At 46.3% G+C, this 15629-nt stretch overlaps 1 protein-coding gene across 1 annotated transcript in view; it reads right to left on the bottom strand.

Moving 5' to 3' along the window:
- The window catches only part of HNRNPLL (heterogeneous nuclear ribonucleoprotein L like), a 116949-nt gene that overhangs the window by 59504 nt on the left and 41816 nt on the right, over nt 1-15629 (bottom strand). The window contains exons 5-6 of the mRNA XM_073557583.1: nt 9721-9817; nt 9569-9641 (exon numbers count right to left, since the gene is read on the bottom strand). Of these exons, the coding sequence (XP_073413684.1) occupies nt 9569-9641; nt 9721-9817 (170 nt within the window). The remainder of the gene's footprint in view (nt 1-9568; nt 9642-9720; nt 9818-15629) is intronic.

The following is a 15629-nucleotide window of genomic DNA, read 5'->3' as shown; positions in this document are numbered from 1 at the left end:
TCCTTCTTAATGATCTGATAAACAATTTATTTACATGAGCAATTCATCTAATCACTTCATAAAAAACCTACTATAAAAATTGAAGCAGCAAGCTTTGTAAAAACAAAAATTTGTGTCAGTCTCAAAACTCTTGGCCATAACTGTACATAAATTAAATATACAGATTAGAAAAATGCAAAACTTTCTATAACATAATGATTAACTTTATTTACCGGAAACAAACAAAAAAAAAAAAACTTTAAGAAATGTAGCTATACATCCAATTAAAGGGAAAACATCTAACTGAAGAGCCTGGTCCCGAGATTGCAGGCATGTTTTTACTCTGAAATGCTGCAGTTGGGTACTTTAGGTCGTGACCTGACTAGTCTGAAAATGACCTGGCCAGTTTCATTGATTCTAGGCTCTGATTCATGTAGACTGTGGTTTATGCAGCATAAATCTGATGACAAGTTCCTTTAATTTAAGCTGGAAAGTGTTTCAGAGCTAAAGGGATGATCTCAAGATGTATCTTGAGGAGCCCTCTTCTCTCTGTCCCTGGCTTTCCACTTTGCTGTTGGTTATTACACTCCCGAAGACTGACAATTTGGGTTAGTGGCATGGTCGTGCTACTGGTCCTAACTGAGGACTGTCTCTTTAGATCAGTGGTTCCCAAACTCCAGTCCTAGCGGACCCCCAACAGGTCATGATTCCAGGATTTCCTTAGTATTTCACAGGTGATGGAAGTATCATCAAGGCATCAGGAATTCTCTCACGTGTGACACTATGGAAATCCTGAAAACATGACCTGTTGGGGTCCGCAAGGACTGGAGATTGGGAACCACTGCTCTAGATGCGCTAGCAAGTCAGCTTTGCCACTGCAGCATGAGAGAAATGGACACTAAGGCTGGTTGGATCCAAGCACCTTTACAGCAGCATGAGCAGGCAATAAAGCATATAAAACAGGATTTTGGTTGCTTACCGTAAAATCTGTTTCTTAAGAGTCTTCATTTGGGGGACACAGGAACCGTGGGTGTGTGCTGCTGTCACTAGGAGGTTGACACTATGCATGAAAAAAATGTTAACTCTGCCTCTGCAGTATACACCCCTCCGACCGGCTGTAGGACAATCAGTTAGTGAAAAAGCAGTAGGAGGAGACATCATCATGTAAGTCATCATATATTCATTACACGTAATAAAATCATGGGAGGGCGCTGTGTACCCCAATGATGACTCTAAGAAACAGATTTTACGGTAAGCAACCAAAATCCTGTTTTCTCTTTCGTCTCATTGGGGGACACAGGAACCGTGGGACGCCCAAAAGCAGTCCTTGGGGTGGGAAAAGACAAACTTCCTTCAGGTCGGAGAACTCACCACTGCCGCCTGCAAGATTCTTCTGCCTAGGCTGGCGTCCGCTGAAGCATAGGTATGGACCTTATAGAACCTTGAAAAGGTATGCACAGACGACTATGTGGCAGCCTTGCACAGCTGCATGGCTGATGCCCTGTTGTGTACCGCCCCAGAGGCGCCCACCGCCCGGGTTGAATGGGCCTTGACCCCAGCAGGGGACACCCTGTCCTTTACCCGGTAGGCTTCCAGAATTGCCATTCTGATCCAGCAGGCAATTGTTGCCTTAGAGGCCAGCAGGCCTCTTCTCACCCCATTGGGGATAACAAAGAGCGAGTCCGCCTTCCTGAAAGGAGCGGTCCTGGCTAGATAGATCCTTATCGACCTGGCACCAGGTCTAGCTTATTCACAGAACGCTCAAGAGGATGGGTTGGAGCGGGACAAAATGACGGATTATATCCTCGTTCAGGTGGAAGGCCGATACCTCCTTGGGAAGAAAGTTAGGAGGCCGCAAAACAACCTTGTCCTGGTGCATAATTAGGAATGGAGGACAACAGGACAATGCCGCTAATTCTGAAACCCGCCTAACAGAGGTGATGGCTACGAGAAATACCACCTTCCGGGACAACAAAGACATGGGAGCTTCCTGTAGGGGTTCAAAGGGTGAAACTGTCAAGGCTTCCAAGACCATCTTAAGATACCATGGAGCCACAGGGGATCTGTAAGGAGGGGCCGCATATGCCACTCCTTGCAGAAAGGTCTTAACCTGTAAGCGGGAGGCCAAATTCTTTTGAAAAAGAATAGAGAGAGCAGAAACCTGGCCTTTCAAGGAACTTAGGGCCAGACTGCCACCTAACCCTGCCTGGAGAAAAGCTAGGACAGATGGCAGGGAACAGGGCATAGGTGTGACGTGATTAGACTCACACCAGCCACAATAGGCTTTCCAGGCTCGATAATAGACCCTGGAAGAGGAAGGCTTCCTAGCCTGGATCATTGTATTAATGACTCGATCCGAAAAACCCACTGCTCAGTTTTGTGGTTTCAACGGCCATGCAGTCAAATTGAGCACCCGAGAATTCGGGTGGTAAAATGACCCCTGAGCCAGATGATCTGGTCTGTCGGGGAGTCTCCAGGGGGTGCCTGTGAGAAGATTGATAATTTCTGCTAATCAGGCCCTCCTGGGCCAGTACGGGGCGACCAATATGACCAGCACCCCTTCCGCCTTGATCTTCTTTAGCAGCCTGGGAAGGAGAGGAAGGGGAGGGAACAGGTAAGGGAGTCTGAACTGTGTCCAGGGAATGACCAGCGCGTCGACCCCTATTGCTAGAGGATCGCAGTATCTTGAGACAAACTGTTGGACCCTCCTGTTCTGTCGCGATGCCAGGAGGTCCATATCTGGAGTCCCCCATAGCTGGCATATCTGACAGAACACTTCCTGGTGTGAGGACCATTCCCCTGCCGCGAGCCCCTCCCGACTGAGGAAGTCGGCGGCCGTGTTGTCTGTGCCAGGAATGTAAACTGCCGAAATTGCGGTTTCTGCCCAGTTGAAAACTCTGGATACCTCGGCCAGTGCCCGGGGACTTCTGGTTCCCCCTTGGTGATTGATGTATGCCACCACCGTGGCGTTGTCCGTCTGAATCCAGACTGGCTGGTTGTTGAGGTATCTTTCCTAATGTAGAAGTGCTAGAAAGACCGCCCTCAGTTCTAGAATGTTGATTGATTGTGAGGATTCCTGCCTCGACCATTGTCCCTAGACAGTCAGGTGGCGGGATACCGCACCCCAGCCCATGAGACTGGCATCTGTAGTTACTACCTGCCAGTGGACAGGGGGAAAAGGCCGTCCCAGATGAACAAGGGGGAGGTCAACCACCACTTGAGGGACTCCCTGGTCTGAATGGAGGGGAGGAAGGGGCGATCCAGCGAAGAGATGGACCTGTCCCACTGAAGGAGGATGTTCCTCTGCAGTATCCTGGAAGGAAACAGGGCAAAGGGTATCGCCTCTGAAGCTGCCAGCATTCTTCCCAAGACTCTCATGGCAGCGCGAAAGGATAGAAGCCGGAATTTCAACAGAGAGCGAATTCCCTGCTGGAGGGTAATCCACTTTCTTTCTGGGAGAAAGACCCTTGAGCGGCGGGTGTCGATTACCATTCCTAAGAATTCTAGGCGTTGTGTTGGCGTTAGGTGGGATTTCTCCGTTTATGATCCAACCAAACCAGGAGAGCATGTTTAAAACTACCGCTAGATTTTCCTGGGCCTGAGCGAAGGAGGGCGCCTTGACGAGAATATCGTCGAGATATGGTACTAACATTATGCCTCCGACCCTTAATATAGCTACCATCGCTGCCATAATCTTTGTAAAAATTCTGGGGGCTGTTGCCAGCCCAAATGGCAGGGCCACAAACTGGAAATGCTGCTTTTGGACAGCAAAATGCAGAAACCTCTGATGTCCCTGAAAAATGGGGACGTGTAGGTAGGCGTCCCGGATATCTATGGAACATAGGAATTCCTGATCCTCCATAGACGTAATTACCGACCGAAGCGATTCCATCCTGAAATGGTGTAAGCGGACCCATCTGTTTAGCCTTTTGAGGTCTAGTGTGGGACGAACTGAGCCATCCTTTTTTGGTATCACAAACAGGTTTGAGTAAAAGCCGGTAAAACGCTCCTGCTCGGGAACGGGGACGATTACTCCTGCGTTGAGGAGAGAGTTGATTGCCGCAAAAAAAACCTAGAGCCATAGCCGCGTCTTTTGGTGGCTGCGATAGAAAGAAGCGATCTCGTGGAAGCGCATTGAAGTCTATCTTGCATCCTGCTGATACTGCCTCCTTTACCCAGATATCCTCTACTGAATTCTGCCAGACATCTCTGAAGAGGGGAAGGTGGCCTCCTAGTCTGTGAGAGGTACTGGGAAGGGAGTTGGACTCCCTGCTGGCGTCAGGCTGAAGTGGCTCTGCCCGGCCCTGACCTGGTAGCTCTGCTGTTGGAACTGCGGGAATGCCATGACGGGGTGGCCCGAAATGATACCTTCCTCCTATCTCTCGGTGCTTGCGACCTCTGCGGGCCCTGAGCAATAAGTGCCTGTCGCTGGGGTACGGCGAAAGGGCTGAGCCCTACATTTGAAAACATATCGACGAGGTTTGGTCTGAGGGAGAAGGGAGCTTGTACCCCCCCTCGTTGCATCCTTAATGATTTGATCTAACATTGACCCAAAGAGCCGGGTGCCCTGAAACGGCAGATTGGACAGTGATTTCTGAGGACAAATCAGCCTGCCAAGCCTTTAGCCAGACCGTCGGCCGGATGGCTACCATGTTACTGGATGCTTGAGCTGCGCAAGACGCAGCATCCAGGGCTGCTGATACCATATACCTCCCGGCATGAAAGATTTGATCTGCGAACTCAGCCAGTTCTGCTGGTGGTGCCCCGGCCAATATGCCCTGTCTAAGCTGTTTGGCCCATTCTGTAACAAACTTAGCTACCCAGGTTGAGGCGAAGGCTGGACACAATGTAGCGGCTGCTGCCTCAAAGGCGGATTTTGCCAGGGATTCTATCCTCCTATCATTGGAATCTTTTATGGCTGCCCCACTGGCGAGTGGGTGGACTGTATTGGTAGCGAGTCTGGACCCTAGATGGGGACTTATGACACTTAAACGAAAAAACCTGATCATTAGGTTTTGATGTGGTGTCCCCAATGTTAAAAGTCTCATTGACTGCGGCAATGAGGCCCTGAACCATATCCTTGACCTGGGACTGTTCTGGCCTGTACTCAGAACCCTCCTCTGAGTGTCTTTCTGATAATGCCTCGCCTGATTCCAGGGATGAGGACGGCCAGAGGAATTCTGGCGGTGAGATGGAGTGAGAAGGGGACCTGGGTTGGTGGTCCTGTCTAAACCTTTTACGGCCTCTAGAAGGCTCAAAAGGAGGCTCCTTTGGTGGTCCTGTGTCCACTGGAGTCTGAAGTGGCAATCTGTTAAGCACCGTTACCAAGGTCTGTGATACCTTGGTAAGGTCGACCACGGACTTTGATAAGAGGCCCATCCTGGACACTTGCTGTCTCCCGTGGCGATGGATGGCCCCTAGGCGGCAGGCAAGGTGGCTTCCACCTGCTCCAGGGGTAATGTGGGAGCTCTGGCTGGCAAAGCGGGGGGCTGCACCTGGGTGACACCTGGCGTGGGTGACACCGTAGGTCTGCTGCAATCTGAGCAGAGTGGCGAGGACTGACCTGAAGGAAGCCTGACATTGCATTTGGTACATACAAAATATTTGACCAAGGTCACTGAAGCTTAGGAGCGGGACTGCTCTTCCTTGGGCATACTGACAGGCTTTACCTGGTGCCGACCGTCGGGGGTAGAGAGCGGAGTGAGGGAGCAACCTGTAGTGCAGTACTCACATACCCGTGACCTGTGTCCCTGCCGCAGCCGCCGTCCAAAGACTGATGAGAGAGAGCGAGGTGAACAGCCCCTGCCACTGCCTAGAAGCCTTATGAAATCCCTGTCCGGAAGTGGTGGGCGTGGTCCTGCTCTGGCCTCCTGGAGCACCAAGATAGCGCTGGTACAGGAAGAGGAAGACGGGGGGGGCGGAGCCTGCCGGGAGCCGGAATCTGGCGTCGGCCGTGCTGGGCTCCTGCTGGAGCCCAGGGCCATACCGCTGCCATGGTAGGAGGCTGGAACCGCGCTGCACCGCGTGCTTGAAAGTAAGTGTTGGCTCTTTAAGTATAGAGACATGGGCTGCAAACCCGAGTGCTGATCACATTCAGCCAGAGCGGCTGGTGAGCAGATCATACAACGCTGCAGCCTCTTACCTCCAGTTCACCCCGTAACAGGGGTCGGTTTACCTGCATGAAAAGATTGCTGTCCCAAACCTTTTCTGCGTCTCTCTTGATCATCAGGCTCTGGTGGGCGAGTGATGGGAGATGAAGGTCAGGACCAGGAGCTGCCACCTGAACACGAGTCCTGTGTTAGGGGATAGGGTCCTGCCCGCGGGATTCATGAGGATACGGGGTGGCAGTACACGCCGTACTCATAATCCCGGTGTGGGAATACAGATGTAGCATATCTACTCTGTATCCCTCCATGGTTACCTGAAAAGGAACGACAAACATTGAGGTAGGCATGGGTCTGCGAGAGACCTCTGTCCACCTCCTGCTGACACTAAGCAAAACTGATTGTCCTACAGCCGGTCGGAGGGGTGTATACTGCGGAGGCGGAGTTAACATTTTTTTCATGCATAGTGTCAACCACCTAGTGACAGCAGCACACACCCACGGTTCCTGTGTCCCCCAATGAGACGAAAGAGAAACCTTGCTTGTAATGTGCACTCCTTGCCTAGATGTCTGGCCTCTCAAGACTACAGGAAATGTAAAATTCCTCTGTGACAACTTGAAAGTGAAAAACACTTTCACAGCACTAAAGAATCAGGCAAATGTCTCGCTCTGCTGCTGTGGCACATTTAATTTGAGGCAATTTAAAGAAGCGCTCACTCCAGCAAATTTGTATCCTCTTAATATTTAGCTATCATCATATTATACGGCCCTGTGTACTTACAATTGTTCATTTTGCCTTTCTACCCAGAGAATTCTTCTCTTTTCCCTGCAAAAATCATTCCCCTATTCATCTTCTGACCCAGCTGCACCCCCTACCCCCTGCAAGAGACTTTTGCAGCGACTCCTGACTCACAAAAGGAAAAATTAATCTCCCGTTTCTACATAGAAGAAGGAATCAGCTACTCAGTTTTTAATCACATGATCTCATAGACCTAATCGAAAACAGAAGAATTAGCTGGGTAAAAAGGGAAAAATTAACAATTATTAGTACAGAGTGCTATATAATATAATTGCAATATATTAAGAGGATAAAAACTTTGCTGAGTGCTTCTTTAAAGGGGTTATCCAAGACTAGAATATTGAAGACCTCTCTTAAGAATAGGAGTTCTGACACACGGCTTCGGGTACACCTACAGCCACACCTGTTGGGATTTCACAGCATATGGAGCAAGAACACAACATCCATATACTGTGTAGAGGTTGTTCTACACAGTATAAGGTACTGCAGCTCAATCCATGTACACAGTATATGGAGCTCATGTGTATGGAGCGATGGTGGCACTGGGTATAGGACCCCCATCAATCCGGGTGTCCAAAAATAACTGCCATGATTATTATAAAACTGAACAAAGCCTGCAATTTTAGCAGTAGTCATGAAAACAGATTTAGCCATAACTTTAGAATAGAGATTCCACCCGATGTACAATGAGTCTGAATCTGCTCCAGGAATCTAGTCTGACATTAGACCTCAGCACAAACGCCAATCTCTGCCCTCCTAATCCACCCTGCAGCTGTAGGGAGCAGGGACGTGACGCTTTGTTAGGCAAGCATCTGAGCAATCAGATCTGACAGGGCAGAACGTTTTCACAGGGCAGTACTCAGAGGTCTTTCCTATTCTAGAAACATGCTCACGTGAGAGGGGATAGACAATATATGCAGACAGAATGTGGAACCATAGTATAGATGAAGCAATAATCTCACCCCTCATTCTCCACTTAATTACATAATATGTAACACATAAGGTGTCTGAACAAGGCTGCTAAAATCCACACAACTATAAATAGACATGTACAATATTACTTTTAATCAGTGCTAATGTGCTTTTAATTCCTCGTGTCGTCGTTCAAACTAAGTGTAAAGGGAGATCTGCAAGTCATGAAAACCACAGAGTAATAGGGATCTTGTGAAATGCATTTCACAACAAACTTAAAAAAGGTCTCCCAGGCCTGCATACAGGATGTTGACTACATCCATATACATGTTACATTTTCCAATGGAGACATATCACTTGCTCAAAAAAAAAAAAATAAATAAATCTGAGTTAAATATCTTGCAAAAAACATTCCAGAGCTCTCCTGATTTTGAGCTGCGTCGCTACACAGAAGAGATAACAACATTTGCAGCGCATCATGTGAAATTTCACCTTTGCATTCCAACTCAAAGCTTCTTCAGAGTTTTTCTTAGGACAAACGATTTCACCCCTCCCTTCCAGATGCTGCCAGTCACAGCTAGGCAGTATTTGATACTGCTATACCAGCTTTAGAGCTGTGATTGGCAGCATCTGGGAATAGTGAAAGGATACACCACAGAGAAGACTGACGCCCAGTTGGACTGCAAGCAGAGATTTCACATACTGCATTCCAAAAGCAACAAATGTGAATATGACTGCAATGGAGTGATGCAGGGCAAAATGGAACAAAGTGGCACAATTTGGGGAAACCTGTGGCAGTTTTACAAGGTATTTAACTCATTTTTTACCAAGTGAAGATCCTCTTTAAATGGAATTACTGGACAGTAGCTGCTAAGTTGGACAAGCTCCTGAAATCTTCATGTATTTGTGAAGGTTACCTCAAACATAGTATTGTTATCAACATTTACTGTATAAAGAACGCTCGCTCTCATATTATGGAGGGTTTATATTACATCACCCAGGCAGCCCAATAGAAGACACAGTGACACCATAGAAATTATAGAGCAAAACCATACAGCACAAAATATTCTCTCATTTATAGAACAAGCATCTGGGCTCATTATGTTTGTATTACTGAATGTACACAAAGTAACATCCTATATATCAAAAGGATTGCACAGCTGGAAAGTCCTGAGTGAGAAGATCTGCCATTCCTCTAAGGTCCTGAAAAGGATGATTTGCACTCACATTAGTCAACGTGCATCCAGGTGACAGCTTTCATGGAGCAATGACACCATATTCAATCCTTGCAAGTATGCAGAGGGCTTTCACATGTCCATCTCTAGGAGCCTGTGGTGATGATGATGCATGCAGAATGCAGTCAGTGAGTTGCAAGTCTGTGGTTTTAAGAAGGATATTTCCCGAGAGCTGATGCCGATATGATGCATGAAGAGTCAGCCTGTTGGATGATCCTCCGCTAGACTTCTGAATGCCTTGTTCAGCCGGAGAATAAAGTCTTGTCCGATGAGATGCAGTGTGCAAGTTTATGGATTGTTAATACATCCCTTCCCTCAGCATACAGATAGAAAGTGAGGGGGAAATAGGGAATAGATCTGTTCAGAGAAACCGTACTGCAGGCAGGTCAGCATGTGGGGCTTCTCTTGGTATCTGAACGTTCACCACGTGGGCAGGGTCTAATCTAAGACCTTTAAGAAGGAAGCTATCTTTGATCTTACCCAGAAAGGAGCCATACACAACATTTACCCATGTCTGAAACAAGATTATAAAGCTCCTACCTCGTCTGTTCAAGTAGGGTTTGCTGTAATCCCAACTATCATTGTCGTTCCGAATAACATTGAGACGCGTGGGCTGTGACCAATGAAACAAACGGTTAATGTCACTGCAGATGTGGAAACTGGAAAAAGTACAGACCGTGAAGAAGACTTACCCTGGCGTATTCTATTTTCAGTGTGCAGCATCCCGCATAAATGTCGGCTCCATTCAATGCAGCTTTGGCCTTCTGGGCATTGTGCACTGTCTCAAATGTCCAAAGGAGTTAAGGAACATGGATGCAGGAAAAAATGCTTAAACTTACACTAGACAAATCCCTAAAGTGAGTTAATGTCAAGCAATGATTCATGAACACCAACAATTGCAATGTAATCAATCCTGGTAAATGATAAAAAGCGCTTACATGAAAGGTGGATCCCTTCATTAAAAATGTATCACATCTACGGTTGTCAGTATAAGTAAATAAAAATAAATAAGAAAAGCCCACTTTAATCAATAGCTTTTCCTCAAATGGCCTTGGTGTGAAATAGATGCTGGTTCAAGATCTCAGTCTTTAAAATACACTACTATCAGATTAGGTGTCAAAAATCTGGTGACAGGTTTCCCTTTAAATCCTTTATTGTCAAATTCAGTGAGAGATATTTAATAGAGGACACTAGGCCAAAATGATTAGCTTTCCCTAGAAAGGTCACACTCCTACAAACACAAAGGGGCCCATTTATTCATCATTGATTTTGCACCTTTTGTGTCTACTTTTGCCGTTTTTTATTTACACTATATTCATCTTTTCATTTGCGCTTTTTAGCCACTTTATGTGCGCTTCATAGGGATGAGCTGTGGGGCAGAAGAGGACAATTTTCCATTTAGCTCAATGGCTCACCCTAATGAGCTGATGAAAAAGAAGATTAGATACTCCTAAAGAAAAGAAGGACTACCATCAGCAAGGAGGAAGGGAACTGGAAGGGGCGTCACAAAGTTAGAATGAAAAATGACAAGAAGTGCCAAGTGGTGACACTCAATGGATGTAAGATATAGCCATCAAACAAAAAATGTACTTACTAAAATGGAAGTTGTAGAGAAAATCAACACAAAGGCTAAAAAAAGAAAAGACTTTGAAGTCCATCGGTGGTGCGGGGGCTCCGCCGACATTTTGTGAGCACAGAGCATCTCCAGAACTGCCGCGCACCAGCCTGGGATGCATGTGTGGGGGCTTTCACAAAATGACGGACTCCCCGCACCACCAAACCTGCCACACCAGCCTGGGATGAGTCAAATCATCGCCAGACCACCGAACACCTCCTGTGACACCGCTCCACCAGCGCTCCTGATCACACCCTACCCCCCCCCCGATAAGCTGAATAATTCAGACTGTAAGACGGACCCTCATTTGACGCACTAATTTTTTTCCCATAATTTTCTTCTGAAAATTTGGGGAGTGTCTTATGGTCCGAAGCGTCTTATAGTCCAAAAAAAACGGTACATCAACAAGTGAGGTGGGGGGGGGGGATACCAGGAAGAAAATGACACACCACAAGGGACAAAAGAGATTGCAGATTATAACACTAAGAAGCAGTAAAATTAATTGTGGTACAATAAATGAATAAATACAGACTAAGGTACCAATGTGCTAGATTGCAAACAGGTGGCCTGATGGTATTAATGTACTGCTATAAAGTAATGCATTAATGTTGCAAGGGTAAAGCAATCAGAAATAGTGAATCAGTGCTGGTATATAGGGGAGGATTGAAATAGAGGAGTAAAAGTGCCTGTGCCAAAATTGTCCGAGGCTAAATAACCACAGCTATCTATAACATTTGTCAAGTGACATAATATAGGTATTAAGAGTATAATGCTGTTAGGAATCTAGTAAATAAAGCCTCTTGTAATTTCCTGGTGCACATGAAATTTGTCCCGTGGATGCACCCACCTGACGCGTGTTTCGGCATCTGCCTTCCCCCCCCCACCCCTACCTTACTTCTGAGGTTTACAATTTAAATAATAAAAAAGATTCTTCATAATCATTGGACTTTTATATTCGGTGGTTTTCTCTGGTCTTTTGTTCATTTACCGATATGTCCTATGTATTGTGAACACATGTAGGAACCAAAGAGATACAAAAAACATACCGTAATTAAACTACAAGGATGCTCTCTAAAAATCATTGAAAATACATACGAACCAGAGTTTCTTACCCTAACAATAATGAAGAAATGACACAAAATTTTATATATCAATCCGCAAAGACAACTTCTGATAATTACAAATTGTCTTTATTAAATACCAGCAACACCAATACATAACAAAAATTAAGTCCAATACCAAAAATAAATATTTAAAGAGAACAGGCGGGCAGCAATATAACCATGGAAAGCAATGGAGGGCATCAATTGTGAACAAATGGAAAAAACGCCGGCATGTAAAAACAAATAACAACCAATATTAAAATGCATAGTGCATAATGTATAGATGCATCAATAGTAATACATGTCCAGAGGCGTCACCATAAGTCACAAAAGTCCTGAATAAGAGATGACTAGTAAGTACCCTCAAAAAAGCTTAGAGTAGCGATAACATCACATGTTCTTACCCATAATGAAGATCAACCAAAGCGCAAGTCCCCCCCTCGCGCGTTTCGCTGTTGCTTCCTCGGCCTCCAGACGTTTGTGGGGGTAGGTGGGGTGTTATATGTATGGCCAATACAGTTAGGTCCATATATATTTGGACAGAGACAACATTTTTCTAATTTTGGTTCTAGAAATTACCACAATGAATTTTAAACCAAACAATTCAGATGCAGTTGAAGTTCAGACTTTCAGCTTTCATTTGAGGGTATCCACATTAAAATTGGATGAAGGGTTTAGGAGTTTCATCTCCTTAACATGTGCCACCCTGTTTTTAAAGGGACCAAAAGTAATTGGACAGATTAAATAATTGTAACTAAAACGTTCATTTCTAGTACTTCGTTGAAAACCCTTTGTTGGCAATGACTGCCTGAAGTCTTGAACTCATGGACATCACCAGACGCTGTGTTTCCTCCTTTTTGATGCTCTGCTAGGCCTTCACAGCGGTGGTTTTCAGTTGCTGTTTGTTTGTGGGCCTGTCTGAAGTTTAGTCTTTAACAAATGAAATGCATACTCAATTGGGTTGAGATCAGGTGACTGACTTGGCCATTCAAGAATATTCCACTTCTTTGCTTTAATAAACTCCTGGGTTGCTTTGGCTTTATGTTTTAGGTCATTGTCCATCTGTAGTATAAAACGACAACCAATCAGTTTGGCTGCATTTGGCTGGATCTGAGCACACAGTATGGCTCTGAATACCTCAGAATTCATTCAGCTGCTTCTGTCCTGTGTCACATCATCAATAAACACTAGTGACCCAGTGCCACTGGCAGCCATGCATGCCCAAGCCATCACACTGCCTCCGCTGTGTTTTACAGAGGATGTGGTATGCTTTGGATCATGAGCTGTACCACGCCTTCGCCATACTTTTCTCTTTCCATCATTCTGGTAGAGGTTGATCTTGGTTTCATCTGTCCAAAGAATGTTCTTCCAGAACTGTGCTGGCTTTTTTAGATGTTTTTTTAGCAAAGTCCAGTCTAGCCTTTTGATCCTTGATGCTTATGAGTGGCTTGCACCGTGCAGTGAACCCACTGTATTTACTTTCATGCAGTCTTCTCTTTATGGTAGATTTGGATATTGATACGCCTACCTCCTGGAGAGTGTTGTTCACTTGATTGGCTGTTGTGAAGGGGTTTCTCTTCACCATGGAGACTATTCTGCGATCATCCACCACTGTTGTCTTCCGTGGGCGCCCAGGTCTTTTTGCATTGATGAGTTCAGGACCGACTCCAGGTTTTTGAGGGCCCCGGGCGAAAAAGTCTCAGTTGGCCCCCCCTTAACACATACCACGACTCATGCCGTGTGACATCCGTGGTGACGGCCAAAAACGGACTTCTCTCTGTGTGGATCACACAGACACGCATGTGATCCACACGGACACTCGCTCTGTGGCAAAACACGTTCATGTGATGGAGGCTACTGATTAGTAGTGTACGCATGAAAGAAAGAAGAGAGGGGAAATAAAGAACAGAGAAGGAAAGAGAGAATGGAAGGAAGAACAGAGAAAGATACAGAGAGAGAAAGAAAGAACATAGAAAGAACAAACAGAGAAAGAAAGAAAGAAAGAAAGAAAGAAAGAAAGAAAGAAAGAAAATAAAGAACAGAGAGAAAGGAAGAACAGAGAAAGAAAGAGAAGAACAGAGAGAAAGAAAGAGGGTAAAGAAAGAAAGAACAGATAGAGAAAGAAAGAGGGGAAAGAAAGAACAGAGAGAAAGAAGAAAGAAAAAGAACAAAGAGAAAGAAAGAGTGGACAGAAAAAAAGAACAGAGAGAGAGAAAGAAAGAAAGAAAGAAAGAAAGAGGGGAATAAAGAACAGAGAGGGAGAGAAAAAAGGGGAAAGAAAGAACGGAGAGAGAAAAAGAGTTGACAGAAAAAAAGAACAGGGAGAGAAAAAGAAGGAGGGGAAAGAAAGAACAGAGGGGTAGAGAGAAAAAGAAAGAGGGGAAAGAACAGAGAGGAAGAGGGGAAAGAAAGAACAGAGAGAGAGAAAGAAAAAGGAAAGAGAGAACAGACAGAGAAAGAACAGAGACAGACAGAAAGAAAGAGAACAGAGAGAGAAAGAACAGAGAGAGAGAAAAAAAAGATTAGAGAGAAAGAACAGAGAGAGAAAGAAACAGAGAAAGAAAAATTCTATAAAGATACTATAGCAGCCCAGCTCCCATTGTAGTGCCTACCTGAGCCTCCTGGTGCAGGACATATCATGATCCGCTCACATGGCCGACATCCCCGATTCCAAGGCGATCTCGCTGTCCGCTGTCAGAGGAGGACACGGTGATGGATCTGAAGCATTCCCTGAAGTGCCTCCATGGTTCCGTCACAATCTCCTACTGAAATGACCGGTAGAACGTTACGTGCGAGTTTTAAATTGCTCTTTGGGGCTCCGCTGTGTACTCCTGTGTCCCGCGGGAAAGTAAGCTCCCGGTTGGGGCAGTCTCTCTCTCAAAATCGGACTGTCTCGCTGGATCCGGGACAGTTGGGACTCGGGAGGTATAAATGCTCCCCACCATACACCTCGTACACGCACGGCTCCGCTTTGTATGCCCCGAACACACACGGCTCCGCTCCGTACACCTTGTACATACGCAGCTTCACTCTGTACACCCCCGGCTCTGCTCCGCTCCATAAACACACGGCTCAGCTCCGTACACACAGGGCTCCGTTCCGTACATCTCGTACACACACGGCTCTGCTCCATACACCTCGTACACACACGGCTCTGCTCCGTACAACTTGTAAACCCCTCCTGACCCCACAAAAAGAACACACACGGCTCTGCTACATCCACCTTGTTAAACCCCTCCCTGACCCCACACAAGTACACACACGGCTCTGCTACATCCACCTTGTAAAACCCCTCCCTGACCCCACACAAGTACACACACGGCTCTGCTACATCCACCTTGTAAAACCCCTCCTGACCCCACACAAGTACACACACGGCTCTGCTACATCCACCTTGTAAACCCCTCCTGACCCCACACAAGTACACACGCGGCTCTGCTACATCCACCTTGTTAAACCCCTCCCTGACCCCACACAAGTACACACACTGCTCTGCTACATCCACCTTATTAAACCCCTCCTGACCCCACACAAAGTACACACACGGCTCGGCTACATCCACCTTGTAAAACCCCTCCTGACCCCACACAAGTACACACACGGCTCTGCTACATCCACCTTGTTAAACCCCTCCCTGACCCCACACAAGTACACACACGGCTCTGCTACATCCACCTTGTAAACCCCTCCTGACCCCACACAAAGTACACACACGGCTCTGCTACATCCACCTTGTTAAACCCCTCCTGACCCCACACAAGTACACACACGGCTCTGCTACATCCACCATGTAAAACACCTCCTGACCCCACACAAGTACACACACGGCTCTGCTACATACACCTTGTTAAACCCCTCCCTGACCCCACACAAGTACACACAC

Source organism: Dendrobates tinctorius, unplaced genomic scaffold, assembly GCF_039654945.1.
Source record: "Dendrobates tinctorius isolate UK_male_01 unplaced genomic scaffold, ASM3965494v1 ptg000250l, whole genome shotgun sequence".
In the NCBI taxonomy this organism is placed as follows: Eukaryota; Metazoa; Chordata; class Amphibia; order Anura; family Dendrobatidae; genus Dendrobates; species Dendrobates tinctorius.
This window is presented reverse-complemented; position numbering and strand designations above follow the sequence as displayed.